The sequence below is a fragment of the Branchiostoma lanceolatum genome, chromosome 7, assembly GCF_035083965.1.
Source record: "Branchiostoma lanceolatum isolate klBraLanc5 chromosome 7, klBraLanc5.hap2, whole genome shotgun sequence".
Lineage (NCBI taxonomy): Eukaryota > Metazoa > Chordata > Leptocardii > Amphioxiformes > Branchiostomatidae > Branchiostoma > Branchiostoma lanceolatum.
Genome location: NC_089728.1, coordinates 10,360,545 through 10,386,876, shown reverse-complemented (window position 1 = coordinate 10,386,876; position 26,332 = coordinate 10,360,545). Strand labels below are relative to the sequence as shown.

Below are 26,332 nucleotides of genomic sequence, written 5' to 3'. Positions count from 1 at the left end.
GTACCGAATTAACTGCCTGTAAATAAGATAACATGAATAGACCACCAATCAATAAGTCAATACAACAAAGATAAACTTAAAAAAAATAAAACATTTTGATTGGAAAATCTTTAAAGAATTATTAACTTTTAAGCAATATATTGAATAATACGGTGATTTATTTTTTAGGCATTCAGAATATTCACATCAGGCTCCCCTGTATAACAGGCCCCATGACATTCCAAGATGGAGGTTGTTGTGTTGACAACTGAGACAAACCAAACCATGTAGAATTGTGCAGCTTGCTGCTCTTAACTCGTTGTTCCGTACACAAGAAGAGAAGGGTAGGTCTTAGATAGTCTTTTCTATCATTTTCCTTCAATCTTAACGTTCTGGAGATCTTGTCTTTGTTGCAAGTTTGCTGTTTCTTTTCTTGTTTGTGTGAAACTTCTGTTCGGGAAGATGGCTTGCGATGGAAAGGGGGAGGGGGGCAGAGTACTAAGTATGTGTCCAAGTAGATCTTCGGGTTCCTGTGCATTATAGGAACAGTAAAAATCCAACGAAAATAGATATGAATATTTTCTTTTATAAAGAGTTACCTTATTGCAAAGGAATAATTGTATTTCGTAGGAAGAAGAATCAGACAGACACAACATAATAACTTTTGGCTGGGAAAATCATTTCAAATGTACTTTGTTTACATATATTTGTTTATGATGATTCTTTTCTTTCCTTTTTCCTGTAGATTGTTGATTCTGGTGGAAAGAGGATAAAGATTTGATCCACCATGTCGACCCCTGCCTCCTCGTCGGGAATGTCGTCCCTGAAGGCCCAGGACGTCCTGCCTGCGCTCAGACAGATGATGAAGAACCTGGAGCCCAACATCCGGGCATCGGGCTCCATGGACGCTGCTGAGGACCTCATGTTACACCTGGAGGAGAGGGACCCGTCCTTCCACAGGTGTGGTCAGGTTAACGGTGGATCTAGATCTAAATATCACTTGGTCAAACTCAAAGTGTAATCTATTGCACTAGTATGAATATGCATGTAATGAGTAGGTAATACTTCTTCTTTATACTAATCAAACCGCTGTTGGAATGAAGAAATTGATTTGGGGGCAAGAGGCACAAATGTACAAATGATGACATGTTGGACTTGTTTATTTGCTCAGCAGTTGTTCAGGTGGTTTGTGGTGTCACTTTGTAGGATATTGGTACATGTGTGTATAAACATGTAGCTCAAGTATCAAGGCACCTATGAAGTGCCACTGTGGTATAGGTCAACATTACCAGGAACCAAACTTTACTCAATATAGATTACAATGACTATGGAGACTACAGGCTATGATTTGTTCTGAAATTTCTGAAGATTCCGTCGTCTACAACTACTAAGTAGAGTCACTAAGTAAGAATTGTTCATCACAAAAAAGATATTGTATAAATGCCCCTATTCTGTTGTTTCTTCCCTGTCAGGTATGAGTTTGTGAAGCTCATTCGAAGTAACATAGAGGAGTCTCTGGGTCCCCTGATGGATGAAGAGATAGAGAAGTATGCAAGGAGTGGGCAGGCGTACGACACAGGACAGGACACCGTGGTGCAGACCATGGTAGCACACCTGGTCAACTCACCTGCGTGAGTACACACTCACATCTGCATTGTTGTTTAGATGCCAAATCATTTTTGGGGTTTGTTTTGTAGATTCGTATCCTTGGTAATATTTAGCCTTTTGTACTATAGTTATAGGAAGAAACCCATAAACTCATGATAAAGCAGTTGTCACAGAAATATAACTTTTTAAAAAGTTAAACAAAAATCTTTTTTTTTCAGTAACATCCATTTGTTTATGGCCTGATTCAGGACGCATCCTGTAACAATTGTGGACACTGTGTAGATCTCCCAAGTTAAAGTTTATGTCCCCTGACTGTAGATACAGCAACCTGACCCAACAGCTGATGGTCGAGACGAAGTCGGCTGTGGACAACCTGACGAGGGAGTTCCAGGAGGAGCAGGAGGCCCAGCAGGCGCTGGAGAGTCGAGTGGAGGGCCCCGGCTTCCGCAGGGCACCCAGCTTTGGCTACCTCAGCCAGTCTAGTGATAACGACTCCTGTGGGTCCTCGCTGAATAACGTAGGTTTAATCCTAGTTCCTACATATACTAGTTCAAAAGATTATCATTTATAAATTTTCGAAATACATGATTGTACAGTTACTGGAACTAGATATTAAAAGAGGAACACATGTAGATGTGGGGATATAAAACTGCTTGATATTCGTTTTTAGTACACAAGCAGATTTATTGTCACATTCAGTCAAGTGCAATGTGAACAAGGAAACTAGAGCTTTGTGTTTCTTGACTTGACTTAATCTGGATCTACAATTAGCTTGACAATTCTGCTATGTAGTCATCCTGTCTCTGTTTCTTTGAGCATCAGTTAGACTCTGATTTTGCAGTGCCACTTTGATGCTGCCCAACAATGTAACACATGACTTGTTTTCACCATTTTGCAGAGTGACTTTATGTTCCCCAACCAAAAGGAATTTGAGCAGATTGGAGAAAAAATGGACCAACGACAGCCTGTAGAGGTAAAGGCAGTTATTTTGACTTTGTCTTGTATACAGATATTCATTTCCTGCAGCCTTGGTTCAAGAGTATTCTTGTATAGTAAAAGAAGACATATGATGCAAATTAACATGCTCGTGTCACTCATGGCATTACAACTATCAGTATGGGATGAACTTAACAGTTGAACTTGTATTTGTTGTGTTTTTCACAGACCAGAATAGAAGCCATTGAGCAGCTTGGTCGTATCCCACCTACAGAGGTGTTGTCTAGTGACAACTGGAGTCAGCTCAAGAAGGGTCTGATGGATGCTCTGGGCGATGCCAACGAGCAGCTGGCGGTTTGTTCTTTGATTTTGTACCCTCCTGTCTTTACTTTGTTTCTCACCAATAATTCCAGCTACATGTATATCAGATGTGGGATCTAGATCTGTGTATGAATTGTAAACATCTCATGTTCATTTGTTCTTGTCCAACAAAAGCTTTCTTTTGTCAAACTAGTTTGCCTTTATCAATGAAAACATCAGTATATTTATATTTTCTGAAAGGAGTTTAAACTGTAAAAGCCAACACAATAAATTGGACTTACCCAAATTTTTGACTGAACAGCTACAGTCTTTTTCAAGGAATGAACCATCCACTGCTTCTGTGACGTCACGTTATGCAGATGAGACAGATTTTGTTGGCAACTTTCATTTTCCCTGACAAAAGCAATGATCATTCATGTTTCTAAATGTATTTTGTTTCAGGACAAGAGTCTGAAGCTACATGCTCGCATGTTCTCATCCTCCCAACACAGTATGAACAGAGAGGTCTACACAAGTCTAGGTAAAGGATTCAAAATTCTTTACTAGTACATCATTGCTCCTCTTACTTAAGGTAAACCAACTGTATGTATTCTTTGATATGCAATGTCATGTACATAACATAAGTACTGTTTGTGTTTTATAGTGGAGCACTTGAACATGCAGTTCACCTACAAGGGACAAAAGGGAGACCTAAAGACAGGGCTGGACGTCACAAGTCCAAGTGCTTGTAGACTACTCCGCAGGGTGAGGGCTGAATGAGAGAATTCTCTTTTTATTTCAGTGATGAAGTTTCAACAATAATTATCATTATTTACAGTCTTGTTAATGATATACATTTTTTTTCCTTGTGCAGTTCCGTCTGATGAATGAGTTCATGTGTGTGGTACCTTCCTACTGGATCCGCTGTCCTGACAAGTCAGTACATGCCACTAGTTCATTAACCATTTATGACAGTAATGGATTTCTTTTCATGATTTATAGTCATTGATAAGTCATAGTGATGTAAAAATGCCATTTCTAAAAGTAAACATAGGGTATTTTTTGCACCTCAGGCTTTTGTTGTTACATTCACACATCTCTGTCACACTTCTTTTTTGCAGATTTCTAGAAGAAGTGATTGACAGTACCTTGTACCTGTTACACACCCACCCCACCAAGGCCCTGGGTGGGGCGGAACCTCTCACACCTGTACACTACCTGGCCATGCTTGACAAGAAGGCCGGCTGGTTCAAAAAGTGGATGGTCAGTACAGTCTGTACAAAATTTACCAATGATATTTGTATATACAGTCAAACCTGCCCAAGGCGACCACCCGGCGGACCGAGCAAAAACGGTCGCGATGGACAGGTGGTCGCCATGAAGAGGATTCCACTCACATGTTTCCAGGTCGAGGTTTTCAAATACAGTACGTAAATGATGGAAAATTATGTGAATTTAGACAGCATGACCCTCACCAGGTTCAATTCTCACTGACAGAAAGATCCTACAAAAATTACATTTTCCGTTATCGCTGTAATATTGTATACCGCTACATTGTGTACAAATTTTCGTCATAATTTTGACTACAAAACGATGGTTGCCTCGATGATCTCGCAGCGCCCTCCGGCATTCACACGTTACATTGAATAGTACACACACACACGCACATCATCGAAGTTTTAAGGCCTAAGACAGATCCCTAGAAAACGCCTGCTGGTCCCAGCCTTTTTTGGGTCGCCGACCGCTGGATGAAAGGGTCAAAAAATTTCGATCTGACAACTAAAAGATGAAAACGGAACGCGTGATTTCGTCGCGCCGCGCCGCGAAGCTCTGTGCCACCGCATCGAAGGGTAAGTCAGTGCAGCAGAACGCACAGCGTCCAATAAAGGTTTGTGAGATTCATGGAAATAAAAAGAAAATAAGAATTTTGATTTTCACCAATAACTAGAGTATTCGTAAATGTTCATACACAAAATCATCGTGTTTTAGAAAGGTCAGCGGTACGCCAAATCCGGGCCGCCCGAAATCCAAGATGGCGTCGGGACCAAGGAACAACATTTCTCGCCTGATGTTTTGCCCGCCGCGAAGTCATTTTTCGGCGGAATTTAGCAAGACACAGACACATTTTTGTTGAAAATACAAGAAATAGATAGTAATTTCTGTGAAATCTGACTTTTTGACGCAATGCACTACGTATTCGTTTTGAAAATTGAGTTTAAACGGAACTGAGTTCACGTTAAACTATAAGATTACGATAGGCACAACAACATCACAAACATTTGTCTTTACAATGTTTATAGGGGGAACGTTTTATTAAAACACTTCATGGAGGAATCGATGGTATAACATTGCTACTCCATATATTTTTGATCTTATTTTTGTCCTTTAAAGTCTTGAAAACATTTCCGTGAAATCCGACAGCAAAATGATCTGATGTCACCACACGCTTGAAAATTAGGCGACCGCCATGGACAGGGATTGTGCTCTGTGCGGTCCCAATTCTTGGCGGTCGCGGTCGCGTTGGACGGGTGGTCGCCTTGGGCAGGCAGCTTAATGCTTGTGCCTATGGGGAAAATTTTCGGGACCGAGAAAAAGCGGTCGCCATGGCCAGGTGGTCGCGTTGAAAAGGTGGTCGCCTAGGCAGGTTTGACTGTATATAGAATATTGTATCATATAAAAGGTTGGTTGACTTGTTTGAAATTAGATTCATACTTTACCATTCCCATACATTTGATTGTATGCCTGCCACTGGAACAGGTTTGTCAAATTAAATCTCAGTCAGCAGCTTTTACAGTTTTGTATACACATTTACCTTCTTTGCTATCATATGATAATATTGTGAACATTTTTGTGCTTCAGCACGGGAACTACAGCCGCACTGTTGTGCTTAGGATGCTGAAAGAGAAATACAGGGCCTTAGTAAGTGCCTCTAATATTTATTTCCTCAAATGAACGACACCCATCGTACAGAAAAGATCTGTCTTGCAGTACTGCTCTCAGCTGCTAGGAGGTGTGCATGTATTGCCAGTGATTCACTGGAAAAAGGTGCTGCATGACTGTATGATGGAATCAGCATCATTTTTACCAAAATTATTGCTGCTCGTAAAACATTCTTTGATTCTGGGATGATAAGAACAAATCCCCTTAATCACTGTATAGACTGGGAAATTTAACAGATTTCTTCAAGTCAGTTAGTGTAACGTTGGGTAACATAAATTCGCGGGGTACTTAAATTCGGGATTTTTCGAAAACGGGGTATTTAGGGATATGTGCTAGATGCAACATCAGTAATACCGCTAGAAATGCAAACTTGACAGACTAACGTATTCAGAACACTGTCTGAAAAGCTTCGATAACCATGCAATAGAAGTTGGCTACGTCAAAAACTCTCAATCCCTTATTGTCACAGTCTGAGGCTTCGTGGGAGAATTATTCTACATAGTTGTTCGCTGGTTTATAAGACAAATGTCACATCCGCTTCCTGCTCAACACAATTATTTACAATACAACTTATTAGAATCTCTTTTGCTAACCTACAACTGGACTCTAAGTGTGATTAATCATCAAAACGCCTCTTTGTTGCTACAACCAATGGCTACGGCACTACGGTGAATTTTCCCGCCGCCATATTCGTTACCCAGAATCCTGCTATTCGGCAGACGACAAACGTTTGCGAGGAACACTTTTTTGTCCAAATGTTGTGTGTGATAGTGGACTGATGGCGATATTTTCCTCAAAGTTTGCTCTTAGCACAAGCAGAAACACATGGACATAGTAGTATTACCATTTCTACGGCATCCAGCTAACGCCCCGATGAATAATGTACAAATTTCTATGACGGTGGGGATCGACTTTGAGTAACGTTCTACCGACTCAACACACGGGTCGTTCCCAGAGGCTTGATGTGTCCGGTACGGCCGTTTTTTCGTGTATTTTTTTTACTTGGACACGTCTATATCCATAGCACTCTCCTCAAGCCAAGGATGGAACGAATAGCTGCTGTATAAAATGTAATTAGCGGTAAGATATTCAAGACGAATCTTCTCTCCCGAATTAATGTTCACCCCTGTCCGACAGCACCGTCATTGTGCGTGCGGCGGACGGTAGTTTCAAGTTGAAATATTATGGTGTCAGCACGACTAGAGACAAAATCTACCATATGTATGATTAGTGCAAAGATAGTACATGATACTGACAGAATAATAGAAAAAAAGGATGGTTTATTGTTCTGCTAGATTGATTTCAGTCAACCATTATCGGAAAAATCCCGAATTTATGTTACCCAACGTTAACAGTGTCTGGAAAATGTACATGTTCCCTGTAATTCTGTTCCAATGAAAAAATGCCTGAAGTAATTCAAGTTTTTCTCCCATTGAAGATTATTTGTGCTTGCGTCTTGTATCCATATCGCATTCCTCTGTATACCATTAGGCCATTGTTGGCTGAAGAAGCCTCAGAAACATTTCATTTCTTTACCATACCAGATTGACAATGCCGTTAAGAAGAGCCTGGAGTTCTGTGAGTCCAGAAAACAACCTCACAGTCTCCTGGACGAGGTCACCAGCGCTCTACAGAGAGAAAGCATCAGTACGGACAGCCAGCTGCCAAACGGTATGTCACGTTTGCTTACTCTCTCTTTGGTTTCCTTAGATATAGCTTATTGCATGGTATTCTATGGCTTGAATACATTAAGCATTAACTAATGAGTGTTGTTTAACAATAGAATACAACAAGTACTACCCTTGTCCAACAGCCAATATTAGGAGGAAAGATCTTGCTCTAGGAACAACTGAGAAGGGAGAAAAGCACAGAATAATGAGCCTGTTTTGTCATCTGTAGTAGGTGAAGGGAAGAGGACAACATATGCAGGCCCAGAGCTGGAGTACATCTACTTCATCCACTCCCTGTGCATGCTGGGAAGGATGCTGCTGTACTCCAAAGGCCGTGCCTTCTTCCCTATCAAGGTCAAGGACAAAGAAGGTCAGGGTCATGCCATTTCTGTCATAGAACTTTTATTTGGGCGAAAACCACCAAGTCAGCGGCTTGGAAGTACAGGTGACTTTCTGATGTATTGAGAAATATGATTTGAACATCCTGTAGCATTATTTCAGTGCCTTACTTGTAAAAGTGTAAAAACACAATTTTTAAATGTGTTTATAATACAACCTGTAAAAAGTCAACACAATTAAGACACAGCGTCTGCAAAGTTGCACTTAGAGAATAAAATTTCAAAGTTTAAAAAGTTTGTATTGTTAATGTACATGTATATTCTTCTACAGTGAAAGTGACAGATCTGCTGGTGTCCTTTGTGCAGCTGTTGTCACTTCCCAACCAAAGCACTAGGCCATACACAGGTGACAATGACAATTTTTAAAATATCTGATTCATAAGATATCATACGTAGATATACATCCCAGACTGTTACAAATGAACAGTAGGTACACTGCATGTGTATGCAGATTATGTCCTTTGAACTTGAATTTCTGAACAGATGACAGGTCTGACATGTCTTATAAGTTTCACACTAAGTATTTTATACATAATGCTGTCTTCATGCTGCAGTCATCTGTCACAAATGCAACTTAGCGCCATTGCAGCAGCAATGATTGTGTATTTGGTGTTTGCTAGGTTTGGACGCTGCCTCTCTGGTGGCAGATGTTCTGAAGATGATTGCAGGCTGTGAGGCTGCGCTGGTGGAGTGTCTGTGTAAGGATGCGGTGGTCAGTGTGCTGCTGGAACCTGTGAAGGCCAGGCTAATGCCCACCAAGGTCAGCAAGCTGTTGTAATCCATGTCAGGCTTGTTACTTAGACAGTGTCACCCATGTTATGTTAATCAAGTTTGATTACTGTAAATCTCGAAACATTTGAAGTAGTTTTTTGTTTGCTGAGAGCTCACTACAAACTCATCACACTGAACATTTGCTCTGTTTTACTAACTGTACTACTGTATTGTTTCCATGGTAACTGCCTCCTGATCTGTGCTTTGTGCAAAATCAAGAACCTGTGAACTTAAAATGTACAGTAAACCAGTACTAAAACTTGAACAGTCCAAAACAGTATCCACTTTCCATGCTAGTTTATCATGTATTGTAATGTTCCATTCAGGTTCAAAGGAAACCTTACATACCAGAGGAGAAATGTGATCTCTTTAGTATTATTGAAAAATTCTAAGAAGTTTTTGTTTGTTGTTGTGATTAACACCTGTTGCTGTCCCCCTGCAGGGTAAGAAGGCTGCAGGAGAGGCGACCCTGCTGCACATCGCTGACATCCTGTCCTGTCTGGCCTCCTCACAGACAGGCAGGAGGATGTTACTGTACGGAGAGGCCGGCAACAAGGCAGGCAAACCCAACAGGAACATGTAGGTGGACAAGTTGTCAATGTAATGTTACTGTATCCTCATAGCATCCTCAAAACATTCATTGGTGTTTAATTATGCTTGTACCTTGTTGTAAAACACTGTCTCACGTGCATATTGTGTGTAATCTTTATTGCTTACTGTATGCAATGTATTCTGTGATTGTTACACAACTGTAGTGCAACAGATTGTGAATCTGTACTTTGACTGTAATATGTGTTAACTATACTTAAAACAAGGTTTTGTCCCTGAAACGTACATTGTTCTTTAATATTCTCCAATGATCTAATAGAAGTCTAGAATTTAAAATGCTATAAATCCTGTGTTTAGCAGCTCCACTGCTGCCCACACCATAGTGGAGTTTGCGACCCGTGCCCTGAGCTCCACCCTCCCGTCAGAAGAGTCGTCCCCGTCCTATGAGGTGGTGGGTGCGTACGTGTTTGTGTGCAGGCAGCTGTACAGCACCTGTGAGGGTCTCTCTGTCATGCACAGCTACAAACTGCACGCCTGTATAGCCGAGGCATGGAGAATGGTAAGTAACAATTCTATGTTTATTTTAAATGTGAAAGACTTAGATCTTTTCTCTTGAAACATCAGATCAAGCTTTTGTGAAAGCATGAACAGCATCAAGTCTTTTGATACCTTGGACTTACTGCTCTATCAATTTGGAATTCTGCAGTATGCAGTACCATTGTCTTCTGCTAGGTGGCATGCATGTAACGTGATGAGAGAATCATCATGTCATTGAAGTGAATGTACATTAAATTTTGTACATGTTCACATGGAGATGGGTAATTTCTGGATTATGATTATGTACTAGCCAATGGTATGGATAGCGTAATTTCATTCAAGGCAATGTTTCATTCTGTGTTTGCTACGTTCAGGCGAGTCACGAGGCTGACATTGCCACCACCCCGCTGCCTGCAGTAGAAGGTGACCAGACAGATTCCCGACGTGTCCTACTGTGGGAGGAGAGCCTCATAGACAACCTGCTCAACTTTGCTGCTACACCTAAGGTGGGGCCTCCAGTGTACTGACACACTTAGCTAATGTTTACCCATACAGTTAACTTCCATCGTTTGGGTACCTAAAAAAAAAGTAGAATTTAGAAGTGCTACTTATCAATGTAAACACAAAAAATTTATAAATAGGACCTGAAATAGAAATAGGGAGCAGAAGGAATGTGATCAATATTCAGTAGTTTCCTTACATTTGTGCATAGGCTCTGGGTATTGGGAATGTATCAGATTATCGAAGATGTCATTAACAAAGTTTTAGGATGTACATGTATTTTCTTTTCATTAGTATGGATATAGAGTTCATACCTTCTGTACACAATCAACTACATGTATGCATTGGCCTTTACCATACATGTACATGTATAATTGTACTGTTGATTCTTATAATTCAATGCTTTATCATCTGTTGTCTTATGTTTAGGGTCTACTGCTGTTACAACAGACTGGACACATCAACGAGTGTGTGGATTACATGTACGCTCGTTACGCCAAGAAACTCCAAGTCAGCAAGCATGAGAAGTTTGGCTATGGGGTCATGGTGACTCAGGTGGCAGCTACAGCACCGGGCATGGTGGCCTTGCAAAGTACAGGTCGGTTAAGGTCATGGCATGTCACATGGGATCGTTAGGTTTTCATATTTCATGTATATGTAGCTTTCATGTATAGCGATGTTTGTATCATGTAACTGTTTCTTCATATCAGGAGCATGTTGAAATAACAGTTAACATTTTTTGTAGCTAAGACTTTATGAGAAATCTGGGGAATAGTATATAAGTCACTAGTCAGATAAGTGAGTGAATAAATGTTTTTCCGAAAATTTTTGATTCAGTATTTCCAAATTGCTTTATGTTTACTAAATTTATTGTCAGCAAACATGTACATTTACATGTACATGTATTTCCAGTCATCTTCATGTTGCCAATAAGAGCCCCTTTTCTCCACATGTAGGTTTTATCAAGGCCCTTGTGAACGAGCTGTGGACCCAGTTGGAGTGTGGGAGGGATGATGTCAGAGTCATCAGGCCCACCCCTATCCCAGTAGACCCCATTGACAGGACTGCACACAAGGTGGGGCACTTACATGTACTGCTGTGTCTGGTTTACAGACACCTGTTCATGGAGTCTTCTTTACTTGCTCTTGATTAAGCTGGCATCACACAACAGAAAAATAGCTCGCCTGGCAAGTCTGTGAGCTTTTAAGCTCTATAGGATAGAAAAATATGCCAGACTCATTAGCAATGTTAAGATTTGGCAACCATCTGGTGATCAACAAATTTGACAAAAAATCAGTGACAGAGTGATGCTGGCTTTGGAGTTACCCTAAGTATAGTACTTTTTGAGAATTATTTGTGCTCAAAACTTCCACGTGGCACTAAATTGAAACTGAATATATGTCCAGTTAGAGTACTACTGGTATCTGGTGAACTGACTTGACCTGTTGTTTGTTCAGTCCTTCACCGCTGTGCTGAACCTGCTGTCGTCCTTCCCTGCTGTGTACGAGGCCCTCGCTGAGCAGAAGCTGCAGAACGCCGAGTCGTACACCTTCAGGGATATGCCTAACGACATGGGGGTCAGTCTTTTATTCTTATCAGGATAGAGGGGACAGATTTTACTGACTTCATGACTTGTACAGACATTGAAGACCGTCTAAAGGTGTTGTTAGCAGATAGAACTCTTTGTTTTTAGAGAAAAATGTAATTTATGATACATTTGTAATCCTGCTATCCTACAGCACTGTGCATCTATCACAGAATTACTTCTTTAGGTGTTGACCACTGCTATAGGAGTTGCTAATAGCAATTGATAACTGTGGCATGCTGTAAGCGTTGGTTTCATTTCCTTGCAGCAAAGACGATAGTCACAGACTGTTCTTTTGTTGGGTCAATAAAGGATTCAATATGATTACTGCATTTGTTTCAGGGTTTGATTGAGAGGTTGATCCTCGTGGACACACCTGCCAAGATGCACGCCCTGTTCAACTACGAGCAGTCGCACACGTTCGGGCTGCGCGTGCTGAGTGTGATGTGCTCCTGTCTGGACACCTTCCTGCTGCTTGAGACTCAGTACAAGGTGCAGGAGTCTCTGCTCGGCTGTCAGGCAGAGAATGTTAAGGAGGAGAGGTCAGTCAACCTCCTCATGTTGCTACTGCTTGTTGTACATCACCTATCGTTCAACAGCTATTAGTAACAACAATGTGTAGCCAAAAACGAATTCCCTAGGGAATACATTCGAGGAATTCCTACAATATTTGCAAAGACGAACATGGAACTAAACTAACAGCTCTGACCCTCAGGCATTGCCAGAAATGCTATAGGTTAGCTGTATTAATGTATGTAGAAACATCTTGCATGTACAAGATTGTTCTTGATAGAAAGATCCCAAATGAAAGTGTTCATTTTTTGTCTAAAGGACTTGAACATTTACTTGAAATGAAAACTTGAGATGAGCACAAGTGTAGCGATATAGATGAGCAAGTGTCTTACGTATCTTCTTTCAGCAATGAGCTGATCATTGATGCCCTGTCTGTGGAGAGGAACCATGTTCTGGTCAGGACTTACCTCATTGGTGGTCCATCGGAGAGGAAACTGCCTCCCAGAGTGCTGCTTGAGGTGCAGATGGAATTTTGCTATGAGATTTGCGTGTTCATGTACAAGTATTTGTGAAAGTTTATTGCAAATTCTGCCCGTAGGCTAATTGCAGTACACATATTAGTTATAACTTATATTATCCAATATCAATCTAAGGTGATAGTTCTCTTAACTGTAGAGTTTTGAAAACCTGATTTTTACATGAAGTAAAATTTTTCCAGCTTGCTTATTATAAGGTTTACATCTGCTACTTACATGTACTTGTAGTTGATGCCATTTTGATAGACATGATGTACACATGGTGTTTGTTACTGGGGTATGTAGAAAGGTAGCTATGCACAGAGACGAAATTAGATAGAAATGCTACTAGCTATAACTTAATATTGAAATGTGTGTCTTTCTGTTTAGGATGGGAGGGACCCATACCCCTTTCCTCTGTTCTCTTCTTTCCCCATCCCTAAATCCTACCCTACTACAATGGCAGGGAGATCAGCCATGAAACAAGGTAATTAGAGACTCTCATTTCTTTTCTCCTTATTCGTTTAACTGCACGCTTCAATGGATCAGTAAAGCAGTTATTTGAATCATGATTTGAACAGTAACAAAAGCAGATATTACTTTTGCCTATGTGTTTGAGTTGTACAGGATAGACTTGGTATGACATGTTTGTTTGTTTGTTTGGTATGACCAATCGATTGCTTTTAGGTGTAACACACCAGATCTGACCCTTGCTCTGTTTCTCTGTGATGTTAGTGTGCTAAAGGCTGCATTGATTGGTGAATTTGTGCCCACAAATGAACATCAAGGCCTTTAGATTTATACTTAGAATGGATGCTGAGAGTATATTTTGCTCCCTTTTAACTGGTATAAACTGAGATGTTAAGTTTGTACCTTTTGAATGTCCACATCATTTTCTAAGTTGTCCTTCTCGCCAACAGACAGTGAACTGAGCAGGTACCTGTCTCAGACCAAGACAGCAGAGAAGAACCAGGCATGGCTGGACGGGTGTCGCAAGGCTTTCTGCAAAGTACTCACCTCCAAACCAGACCTGGCTAAAGCCAATGGTATGTTCTTGGGTCTATAGATCAAAACTTGGGATGGAATAGGAGACTGAAAGCTGCTAGATTAGAGAAACCTGTGATGAAGAGCAGAATGATTCCATCACCTTCCATATGGATACACATGTAATGTCTGCCCAGTGAAGTAGCCTAAAATATTTGGAATTATGAACATGTGAATCTATGACATATTTCTGTTATTGGTATTATCTATTTGGAATCTTAACACATCAAGTTGGGTTAAGCCTGTAGTAGACATTATAGGATAACGTTGGGTGCTAACCAGATGTATGTCTCTTGTGTCTTTCTCCTTTGCTTCCAAAGAGGATTGGAAGGAGTTAACAGGTTTGTACTATATACATGTAGCTAATGTAGTTCTGTACAAACGCTGTTACGTGTATGTAAGTATCATGTAAGAAGTATACTTTTGAGTAAAAAAGGTAGTCTTATTTAGTGACTTGATTTTGCATGCAGGAAATGCATGAGTTTACATTATACATTTTTGTACATTTTAGTATCTTTGAGACTATGTCATGCTTGAAGATGTGGCCAACTGCAGGGTATAAGATGAACAGATTGGCCCATTCAAGTATGACGGTTGGTATGAGAAATGAAAACAGAAGACATGTAAGTGTGTTATGATGCATCGACCTCTTGTTGTCTACAGTTCTGGTTGACATGTTAGAGAAGGTGGTCCAGGGCCAGATCAAGGTGCAAGAGGAGACTATCTTCCCCAAGGTGGACTACAAAGGTAAGAAAATCACCTAGGGTTACAGTTGGCACAGATATGTAGAAAAGGAGCTTAGGTTTTTTCTGATATTGGTGGTGGGCTGGCAATACTATAAAATATAGGTGTACAGTTGTAGGATGTTGGCAAGGAATTCAAGGGATCTGGACAATTTTATCTGTCATGCAAATTGTTTCATTATGTACTAATGTCAGGTCAGAGCGTCGTTATAATTATAGATAGCTGCAGTTTTTAGATTTTAATAAGCAGCCTTTTGATAAGTATCATCGATTAAGTCTCGCCATTTAAGATGGTATGTTGATTTTTGATGCCACCCTTTAACTAGATGTTCTTGAGTTTCTCAATCTTGGCTAGTCATATTATTCCATATGTTAGGAGTATTGGTGACTTTTACATCGTATGTCTGCTGCTGCTTTCATCTCCCATCCCATCTGTAATGGTTGTGAATACTGTGTGCCTTTCAGTCATGGCGAGGGACAGGCGTGATGTTCATGGTGGGTTACATGTACACACACGTGCATGTACAACATGTACATCACATGTAACACTTACAGGGTGGCGCTAACGGCTGGTGGTCATGCAGGGCTTACTCAATAATGGGCTAGTTTATTATAGGACCAAAAGAAACATTAGGCAGTTAGGTAGATGTTGGTTGTGCCAAAAAGTGCTAACAATCACTGGGTGATGGTTTGAAAATGCATAATACTGATGATACCATGTATAGGGCTCAAAGCATACATACAGGAGGAAGGATTTCAATATACAGAAAAAAGGAAAACTGCTGATGTGTAATGTATTAAATGTTGTGGCAGAATATTAGTGCACTGCCATTCTAAGGTGGGTTTGATATCAAGGTGTGCACGAGCTTAAACACTACAGATTCTTGAGTACATCCAGTTGGCAACACAGGTGCTACAACACATCTCACTGATCTAGTGTAATGGGTAGACCAAATATCTATAGTAAGAAAAAAGGCCTATTAATCATGTACTTATAAGAGCTAGTTGTTCATTGAGCGGTTGTAGTAATGCTTGTCTTCCCTCCCCAGGTAGTGACAAGGGTCTGAAGAGCCAGAGCCTGTCAGCTGTACAGCAGCTGGGAGTACAGCTCACCATCAGGTATGAAAAAGACCAGTTGTGCAAGCTGTGGGATGTGCAGTTCCCATAGGACACATACATTTTACACTTAAAAGTATATCATGTATCACGATAACTTCTTTACAAGTCATGTACAAATGTACATGTATGTGGTTTTGGTTAATTCTGTTAATTTTCACTTTTCCCACCTTTCTTTCAAAGTTTCATACATTATATAGACCTCTACGTATGTACAGAATCACCTACATGTACACAGCATGTGAACCTTATTTCCTCACTTTTCTTGATCGAATGAACAACCCAATTTATCACTAACACATGGTAAGACTGAACTGGCTGGAAGACAAGAAGTGTCCTCTTACCTTTTTTTCCATCGAATTGTTCTCTTCCTCTAAAAATATAGGAAAAGAAAAAGAGTTTGTTCCAGTTTATTTTCAACAGAAAGTAAGAAAGACTGTCATAGCTGTTACATCGAGTTTGCCAAAGCTGACTTGAACATACGCTGTACATGTGGCTTGTACTCTCTATATCTTGTTGTGCTTACCGAATTTAAAACAATATTGTCATCTACATGTACTGTAGGTATGGTACTCATCTGAATCTAGTAAAGAACTCAAAGGATACCAAGGAGCAGCTTTCTCACCTGCTGAAACAGGTGCGCTTCTTCTTACGCCAGCAGCAGAGGAACATCGACTGTCAACTACGTATCCTTCACATTCAAGCAGAACAAAGATAGGAAGCAAAGTGTTTTTGTTGTATGTTTCGTATTTCAGGCCAGTAGACTGTTATAACTACAGATTAAAGTGTACTGGATTTATACAGTATGGTAAAGCTACATGTACATATTTGGAAAGGAAGAGGCATTTTCCTCACTGATTTTTTTGCAACAGTGTTTCAGTTTATTACAGTTTACAGAGTATTACAGTTTCTGGTTTGCAGTATTTTTTATTCAAGTTTTATACAATGTCCTTTGGTTGATATCTGAAATGCTGCCACATCATACTACCCCAGAACCTTTGTTGTTTAGACTGAGAAATCCACTGCTGTTTTCAGAAGTCTTGTTAGTGCCAGTTTGAGTTAAAGCCTTAACGTAGTGCAGGCCTGCTCCAGGGGGAGTATGTAGGCCATGACTGGTTCACCTCCACCCTGTTCCTCATGATGATGGGGAAGTCTGAACGCTGCTGGAACTTCCTACTCAAGTTCTCCACACTGCTGTCGTCGGGATACCTGTGGATGCCCAGGCTACATGCCTCCGTCAGTAGTTTTCCTCCTTTGTTTATGTGTAATCTCTAGATAATAGAAAGAGCCTAGTTACTGGGACTGTCGATAGCAATGACATTACCATTATGCACTTTTCATTATACCTTACGTTTCTTTTGTGATCTGAACATGTCAATTTGCCAGTCATTGAAGATACATGTACTGTACATTTTTGCATGTGTATGTGGGCACAAGGTAAACTGTCACAAAATATGCTTTACTGTGCTTTGAATTGCTAGCTTGATCTGTTTTTCACAGATTAACAGCATTCCATAACTCTACAAATACATTTGTAGAAAGACCATCATTCTATGACACTGATAGACAAACCATTCACAAGCTCCCATGCCTTGTAACCACACAGTAGTTCCCTCCATGAAACAGAGGTTTTGTACTCACTTTTGACTCTTGAACTGGTGATGTTATTCATGCACAAGTCTTGTCCCTCCTCCCCCTAACCTGTGTACTACTGTGTTAGTCATGTATCAGTTCTTGTTAACCTGTGTACTACTGTGTTAGTCATGTGTCAGTTCTTGTTAACCTGTGTACTACTGTGTTTGTCATGTATCAGTTCTTGTTAACCTGTGTACTACTGTGTTAGTCATGTATCAGTTCTTGTTAACCTGTGTACTACTGTGTTAGTCATGTATCAGTTCTTGTTAACCTGTGTACTACTGTGTTAGTCATGTATCAGTTCTTGTCCCTCCCCCAGGCCCACCTGCCCGTCCCCCTGACGGTGAGTGGAATCCACCCTGTGTACTACTGCAGTGCTCACTATGTGGAGCTGATCCTTCAGGCTGAGGTGCCAGCTGTGGCCTCTGCCTTCAGGATGTCTGGTTACACACCTTCTCAGGTAAGTAAAAGACATTTTCTCTCCATGCCTGAGTATCTGCATCATTTTCTGACAGAAAGGTAGGGCTCAATGCACGAGTCCAAGACTGTCTTGCCCTGTTGTAATTTAGTGAAACCATCACAAGGTTTATCTGGACTTCAAATTTATGGATATTAGCACACACAAAAAAACATGCTGTAAGACTACCTCTGGCATCACCTATAGATAGTGCCTTGTACTCGCTTATCCCCATGATCCAACTTTGGGTATAGGGCTCTACAGGCATACATTATGTACATGTACAATGTATCCGTCTCTTCAGCTGATTCCTCATCACATCTGCCTCTGCTGCCAGGTGTCTCTTGGTCCATCTCTTTTTCTTTCCTCCTTTGGGTCCTGAGACTCAGAGAGGGCAAATCTTATGGTGTTGAGGATGAAAGAGAGAAACAAAGAATTTTTGTTTCCCGTAGATCTGCCAACACTGGCTGCGACAGTGCTTCTGGAACTACCTGGACTGGCTGGAGATCTGTCACTACCTGTGCACCTGCATCGTGCTGGGGGTGGACTATCAGGTGTATACCTGCGTGGCCATCCTGAGACACCTGACACACGACATCCTGCAGCACACGCAGAACCAGGACCTGCAGGTGTTTCTTAAGGTAGGACCACATTCAGAGATACTTTTATTTCTGTGTTTTGATTGTACATGTACATTCACATGTCAAACTTTTGCTTCTGCTACTGCTAATCCTACATGGTGATATAACATCTTAAAAGGTTGTTGGTATTTTCTCATAAATTATGTACAGTAACTGAAGAAAATCAATAGACAGGATGCCCTCCTCCGTAGTAACAGTGGTTAGCATTTGAAAAGATTGAGCCAGCAGTTACTTTGCAGGATGGCACCCATGCTAGACAATCAGCAATACAACATGACAACACAGTTTTAGGACATGCTCTCTGTCTTCTCCACATTTCAAACATGGTGGATAATGATAGTATGTTAATTGGCTTGCAGAGCTAACAATGCTATGTGCAGACAGTGCAGTTGTTGTGTTTAGTGTCCTACATGTGTGATTACTGCAATAACATTTACATGTTCTGTTTTTTTAGTGAAACCAATTTCCCAGTGTTAGCCTAGCAAGAAGGAATGAATGAAAGAAAACTGTCTGATACAGACTTAGTTTAACTCTTAGTCTATAAACTTCAGCCAGACTTGGCATCAGTCTGCATCAGAATCAGTTAACAGTAACATCAGGGTAGGAGGGGTTAATCCTTGTAATTAGAATCAAAGAGTGGAGGAAAACTCATGATGAAAGGAAGGCTCTAGAAATGGGATGTAAAATAAGGAAGTCATGATAGCTAGTAAATAGAACTATCCTTAACAAACATAACAGAAGTTTTTTCACACATCTGACGATCCATTCCTTTTGAAATGTTTCTCTCTATATATACACATTCACTGTATGAATTGATACTAAATGCCCTACAGACACCAGATGACGACTACTTATTAGAAGTCTGCAGTACAAATGTTGGTATTGACAAGTAGGCACTAGAAACCTTATCAGTGTAAGGCGGGTCTTCATTTCCTGTCACTTTGCCAGTCCGCTCAATCAATACTGCACCAAGAGGAGGCAAGGTAAAACTAATTCGGGAGCAGAAAAATCAATGTTCTACCTTGAACCTCCATTTTTTAAGACACTACACAGGCAGGCAACATAAACTAGGCTTTTATTATGCTTTCTTGTTCATATTGCAATGCGCACCTTTCTTTGTTACACTGAGTCTACATTTATCTGATGACTGAATCAGGGCACGAATGTTTAAAAAGGTTTATGTTATTGTTTTTTTTTGTCACTGAGTGGCCTGCTGTCAAAGACCGTTGTTATGTGGTTCTTTGGACCATGCAGTGTGTCATGGATAATGACTATATATGAGACGAAAATTGCACAAGCAGTACATATTTGTCCTGTACAGCTATGGTTGCCATGGTGCCACGTCTGTGGCAATTAAGTGTGCATGGAGTGGATAGTTGTTGCTCATAGCCTGATGCAAATCAATGGTGTAGTGTCATTGCATATGTGCATGAAAGATACACATGTACAGGGAAGATTTATAATCATGTACAGGCCTAGGGCTCGAAATAGTGGGTGCATGTGCACCCAGTGCACCCAAAATTGGAGCTGTGCACCTATTTTTTGACTGTGGGTGCACTGGTGCACCTATATATTTTTGTAGCCTATAGGGTTAAGGTACTATTGTACACTAGTATACAGAATATTCTTGAAATGTAACTATAAAAACAGCATGATAACTTTTTGCTGTACTCGATTCAATGTATTATTTGTTTGAAATTTCAAAGTTAGCTATAGAATTACAGATTGAAGTTCTTAAGAAAGGCAGCAGCGTTAAACTTTGTAATTATGTTCTGAAGAACATTCAACTTTATTTTATCTGGTGCACCCAAAATTCTTTCTGTGCACCCAATTTTTTGAGTTGGGTGCACCAGTGCACCTATTCCCAAAGATGAATTTCGAGCCCTGATGTAGCTTGACAGTAAGTAGGAAAGTAAGAAAAGGCTTGAAAATTTTATGTTAACGCAATACTTATTTGTGCCTTGTGTACAGTAATGTACATGTGGGCTGTTTTTTCGAACTCTGACAATTTTTTTTTTCATTTTCAAAAAGTCTGTATGATTGATTCAAAAGTGTTTCAGGTTTCCAATCAAGATATTTGAAGACCTTCAGAAATTTCAATGAGTGCCCTGAGAAATCAGTGAATGCCGTGCCACCTGGACCTGTGTTTGACATGATTCAGACCCAGCAGATCTGCAGCACTGTGGGATATGATGTATAGCCTGCCAAATTTTGCAAGCCAATACAGGGGTCACTGTCAAGGTCATGCAGAACGATGAGTCATTATACATGTAACACACGTCTTCAAGTAGAGACTAGCCCTTTTGTCTTATTGTGTATGAAACAAGGGTCAAGGATGAGCTGTCCATATGTAAGGTAGACAGGTAACATCCTAAGCACCTTTCAATTCCAATGGTGCTGTATTGCCCTCTTTTTAAAACATTCATTTTTGTACCCTGGAACCACCTTCAAAACAAAGAGTTCAAAGTTACTAAGGCAGGCAGGAAGATATGAAGTCCATGTACAATGTAAAAAGTTGGAATAGCAGCTACATGTACTGTTCATTCCTCTGGTAAGACTTGACCCTGAAGCCCCCAGACGCTACAAGACTGTTAATGTTATCAGCGCAGACTATGCAAACCCACAGTGCTGTATTGGATTGAACTTGATTACACCCTGCAGGCATTCATGGCTGGAATTTGTATCGCTGCCCAAGAAATTAAAACTGCTCCCCCTGGGTGGCACCAAGCCCATTGGCAGCGTTCCAGACTTGGTTCTCTGGCAGAATTTGGCTTGGGGACTGATACATGTACACAATCATACATGTGCAATGGTTTGGAAAACACTATTGTACAAGTATGGAGATATATCTCATTCATAAGGCATGCAATATTTTTAGGGCAAAGCATGCAGGTATGCCTTTGGATAGAAGGGTTGCATGTTTCGTATGAACACATTTGATTTAAACTCAGTTTAATTTAACTACTATGATATGATCACTAAAATGACAGTATTTTTATTTGGATGATGCAGGACTTTTTCAAGTGTGTGGCACTTACTACAGTAACTTTATAACTATTTTTGGTTCTAAGCCCTGGTGAGCTTAAGAATTGTGCTTTTGATAATCATATTAACAACTTCTTTTAACAGTATTTGTTATTATATAACCACAGACAATGAATCAAGAAATATTGAACGACTGTTTATACAGATATTCATCACACCAAGGAACTGGTCATATTTTTGCCTGTTGCAGTCATGATACCCTATACCCCTCCATAGGATTGTACTATTTTCTGCACCTGGCTTATATTTCTGCAGACTTTCTCCCTTTAATCTTCACCATTGACCCCTGCTGACGGCAGGCTTAACATTCTGCATCTCTAAAAAGATAATGAAATAGGGGCGGCATTCTTAAGATACCCTGTGACACTGACAGACATACATGGTGACTTACAGTAGTTAAGCTATGGTCTGTGACTTATCTGTGGGCAGCACAAACTATGTAACCCTTGAGGACCAGGGAATTCATTGCTATGCAGAAAATTTTGTGAATTATAGTTATGCTGGGAAAACAAGGATGGACCTGCCAATGCTCATGATTTATTGCTCAATTGAGTTGATAAGTAATGGCAAGATATGAATTAAGTGTGTATGGACAGATGTCTGGTCTGTGCAACATAAAGAAGGGTATCCTCAGATGTACCTTAAAATGTACAAAGTATTGTCCTGTTTTCCTAACCAGTTTTCATGTTGACAAAATCCTTTCAAACAGGAAATGGACATTCCTTGCGGTTGCTTGTCTATGGCCATCTATGAGATATTTTGTTGACTGTATACTGTGTTTGGATGTAAATAGTACTGTGCTAATGGAAGCCAGTTTGTGTAGTAATTCTACTGAAAAACTAACACTTTCAAGGGAGTTTTGTGAATGATACATGTAATTATATACATGAACACTGCATATGGGATAGGTTTTCAGAAAGAAGTGAGTAAAAGAGTAGGGTTTTTTTCTTGCCCACTCAAGGTAGTTAATGGAAAAGCCCAAACTGACAAGTAAGTCAGGTAGAGTTAAGCTGCTACCAAGGTTGCTACAGTTACATGTAAAACAAAGCTAGACCACCAAGATTCTATGGGGACGGGAACTGTGCCAAAATAATCTATAAGAACATATTTGTCTCAGAAAAATGTACTGAATCCTGAGAATTAATAAGTAACATGATCAGGACTGTAGGGTAATTCTGTGTTTGTTTTCTCAGGGTTAAGCAGGTCAAGACTTACCTGGGTAAACATAGCACTTTGTAGTCTGGTAGTATTTTAGGTCACTGCAGAGCTAGGAATTCCTCATGTCCCTGGCAGTGGGGTATGGTTAATCCTGTGGGACCATCCAACATGGGTGATAGCATTTTTGGTCATTTTCTATGTACATGTACATAGACTAGTAAACATTGTATTCTAGCCCATGGTATTCTAGTAGTTATACTGTAGTCGTGATAGACTTACTGTCTTTTTTGTCCAAATAGATCATTAACATTGAACCAGTCAGACTTACAAACATTGATTAGATCAGAATGGTGCATTCACTTCGCAAGTTGAGCCTTTAAACCAGTCCTGTCTGAGACACTTTTGTCTGAAACGTAATGAAGTTTCATTTCCTTGCAAGGTTTTGCCCTAATGAGTACCATGTTTCTAAAATAATCTCACTTGCGCACATAGTTGTAGTTCTCTAACCCTGCAGTTGCCTGGCGAGATTTCCAAATTAAGGTCAATAAATCTCCTATTTCCCCCTTTCTCAAACAGTGTCTAGGGTGGGATTACTTAGAGGCACACAGGGGTTAGTGAATGAAAAGAGGAACTTTCATTCTGTTAACTGAACAGTGTGGCAAGCTGAACATTACACCTTGAATCATGGTTATGTCTTTGTATGTTTAGTCACACTGATGAAATTTGTGACTGTGCTCCATGGATCAAGACCTTGAAGATACTTTCTAAAGTCTTTTCACATATGATAGATTCTTTATTGCTATTTCCTAAAGTGTACACATTGGGCTACATGTATGTGTTCTGGTAATGTTTTTCATGACATAAGTGTTGGGTCATACAGGCAAATTACGAATTGACCTTTACAGTGCAGTGAAGTTTTATTTGCGTCATCATCAGGCAAGGGCAGACATTTCCAAGAAATATGATAATCAGAACATCTAGTTATAGCAGGATAAAAGAAGTCCAGTTTGATTACGTTTTATTGAAAGAAATGTTAGATTATGGACAAGAGAGGTGACCAGTTCTGGATCTGATCATGCGAGGCCAGAGACTTTAGTGCAGACTGTCAGGTCACTATGAGGAAGAAAATACAGGCCAGACCTGAGCCTAGTTAGAGGTCCTGAAGTTCTTCTGCACCAGACATAAGGTCACTGGGCTGTCACTAATTGACTAATGAGACAACTGTTGACAGGTTACAGGTGGTCCCTTCACCTCACTGTAGGGGGGAGGAGGACATAAATGTACTCTACACAAAGTAAACCTCATCAGACCCCAGGAGAGTGTACATGTAGAAACAGGGGAGTTGATTAATCTCAGTCCTGAGAGCAGCATGTAGTCCACCTGACCTGAGTCTCCAAGTAATTATGTCACTGTTGACAGGTTGGAATTGTGGGAAGTCTTACCAAACAAAAGGGAGGGGCTGAAACATGCAACTTTCAAAAGTGCACTCTGCAGATTGAGTTGTTGTTATTTTTACTTAAGGAACATTAGACTCTGGGGGATCAGTGACATGTGGTCCATGATCCAGTCTATCCAAGTGTTGAAAGATAAGGGGGTATAATCTAGCTGAGGAGATACTGATAGGTACTGAAGGAATTTATAGCTGAGATTCACTGGACTGACAGGAAATGTTTAGCTCTATGATCATGATGACCAACACAAGACACCAACAGCTTACACCATGGGTGCCCTTGCAGACATGCTGTTCACCTGAAGTTTGTTAATTTGTTTATTTGAATTCATCAAAACTTGAAAGGGAGGGGGAAACAGGTACATGCACACTTTTACAATATGTTGTATCTGTTGTTACAGTGGTATTCCATAGATTTACAAAATGCACATGTTAGGACCTATCACTACCCATCTCCTCAGCTAGCTAATACCCCTCATCTTTCAACTCTTTGATGTACTGGGTCATGAAACACATGTCACAGTGCCACTGATCCCTCAGAGTTAAGCTATAGTATGCTTCTGGAGACCTGCTACAATAAAGACTATTTCCATCCCCCAGGAGCAGCCCATCCCAGGCTTCCGTGTGGGAGAACATCTGGAGTTCATGCAGCAGCTGGAGGAGAGGTACCGACAGACTGTGCAGCCGGACATGAGGAACCTCGCCAAGCCTTGATCTCTCCAGGAGTAAAGAACTGTTATACACTGTAAGAAAGGAGAAGAATGCCCTTTAATGTGTGAAATAACTAAGACTTGGTGCCTTTGTGTATATTTATTGTAAATACGTGTATATAGGAATGGATGTTGCAAAGTTGAAAGTCAATTGTTGGCATCTAATTGTACTGATAATATATCTTATTTTACGACCATGTTGTACATATTCTATTAATTTTTGTTTTGAAAAATATTGTGGTAATAGCAACAGTATGATATAGTATTGTGTGAAGATTGTATATTTGTCTAGAATACTAGTACACTTGTTGCTGGTCAGCCTGTATGCAATAGATGATGTTGGAATGTATAATTTTGTAATGGTTGGATGCAGATTGGTACAATGCTTTTGAAAGCTGTATTACACAACACCAAAGAAGACCACTGACCAGAATACATTGTATTATATATTATATTTGCGTCTTTATTATTGATACTTGATATTTTCCATATAGATGGTGTTTTGACTAATTCATGGTAGTTCATCGTAGATGGGCAATAAATTGTATCACGGATGCACGGCTTCTCCCTTGGACTGTTTCATTATCACTGACACATCTATGAGAGGCGAGCTGGCTGTATTATGGATATCTCTCTTTTCTCAGCAAAGGTTTATGTGGGTTCAGCCAGCCAAGAGGTGCACCATGAGGCTTTTCCTTGGAGCTTCCCTATTGAAATCTGATAGTTCTTGAACTGTCTTGATCTCTTGTAGAAAAAACAAGATTTGACTCCCTAAGATTTTCAAAGACAGTACAATGTTGCATGCAGCTAAAGCTAAGGAAAAGATAATTGGTACCTCATTAAACTCTTTAAAGGGCCCGCCCATAGCAGCAATTTCAGAACGTTAAACTGGAAATATTCTGGATATGGCAATCTGTATGATATCAACATTTAGTTGCACATTTCTGTTATGATTTCATACTTGGGGTGTTTAAAAAGAGCTCAGAAACAAGCCACACAAGGAGTCCTTTATAAATTAGGCACCACCAAAAAATCAGCGCCCAGATTTTTCAATGACTTCTCATCACACAAATATCGCATTGAAGGTCGATATGTAATGGGATAATTACTATGTATAGAAAGGACTAGAAAATTGACTTTGAAAATCCGACTTCCAACGCTCAGAAATGGCTTTGGGCTCTTAAGACCCCAGATCACACCAGTGTGCCTATTGCACTAGATAACATTGTCCTAGTTCTGTCACACCCCATCAGGAGGAACAGGCTGTGGAATTTATCTCCCCTGTGTTATAAATAGAGAATCCCATCACTGTAACTCACTGTAAAACCTAATGCCATTCTTTTTACTGCAAGTCATTAAGCCCAGAGGGAATGTTGGCCTTGAAGGCTTTCAATACACCTCACACTCTGAACTTTATGTTTTATGACACACCCCTTTCCCACCCTGCTATCAGTGGAGTAATGGACTACCCCCAAGGCGCTTCAAATACAGGTGTTCATTGTAAGAACCTCCACACTATCGAAGTGAGTTC

At 40.3% G+C, this 26,332-nt stretch overlaps 1 protein-coding gene across 7 annotated transcripts; it reads left to right on the top strand.

The window, feature by feature from the left end:
• Positions 1-191: 191 nt before the first annotated feature.
• LOC136439157 (protein broad-minded-like) lies at positions 192-25,355 on the top strand. Of its 7 annotated transcripts, none has more exons than XM_066434390.1 (34): positions 193-323; positions 725-939; positions 1,452-1,610; positions 1,906-2,104; positions 2,486-2,560; positions 2,752-2,877; positions 3,286-3,364; positions 3,488-3,588; positions 3,698-3,759; positions 3,945-4,086; positions 5,683-5,742; positions 7,308-7,434; positions 7,666-7,803; positions 8,103-8,177; positions 8,452-8,591; positions 9,045-9,181; positions 9,509-9,710; positions 10,063-10,194; positions 10,619-10,787; positions 11,146-11,264; positions 11,647-11,766; positions 12,117-12,316; positions 12,694-12,805; positions 13,193-13,289; positions 13,723-13,848; positions 14,167-14,187; positions 14,510-14,593; positions 15,055-15,084; positions 15,639-15,708; positions 16,270-16,391; positions 16,787-16,941; positions 17,660-17,800; positions 18,250-18,438; positions 24,692-25,355. In XM_066434390.1, exons 2-34 carry the CDS (start codon positions 767-769, stop codon positions 24,803-24,805), a joined length of 3,996 nt encoding a protein of 1,331 aa, XP_066290487.1. In that variant the 5' UTR covers positions 193-323; positions 725-766; the 3' UTR covers positions 24,806-25,355. The 7 variants fall into 7 exon arrangements, with proteins under 7 accessions (XP_066290492.1, XP_066290487.1, XP_066290488.1 ...); XM_066434391.1 differs by having other exon boundaries at positions 7,663-7,803; positions 9,512-9,710; XM_066434389.1 differs by having other exon boundaries at positions 7,663-7,803.
• The last annotated feature ends 977 nt before the right edge of the window (positions 25,356-26,332 follow it).

What these genes read in the sequence shown, in the direction of transcription:
- LOC136439157 (XM_066434389.1), top strand. Translation starts at nt 767, where the DNA reads ATGTCGACCCCTGCCTCCTCGTCGGGAATGTCGTCCCTGAAGGCCCAG. An exon ending in GTGGGTCCTCGCTGAATAAC is followed by an intron (nt 2,105 to 2,485) that starts GTAGGTTTAATC and finishes ACCATTTTGCAG; the next exon opens with AGTGACTTTATGTTCCCCAA. An exon ending in GGACAGGCGTGATGTTCATG is followed by an intron (nt 15,085 to 15,638) that starts GTGGGTTACATG and finishes TTCCCTCCCCAG; the next exon opens with GTAGTGACAAGGGTCTGAAG.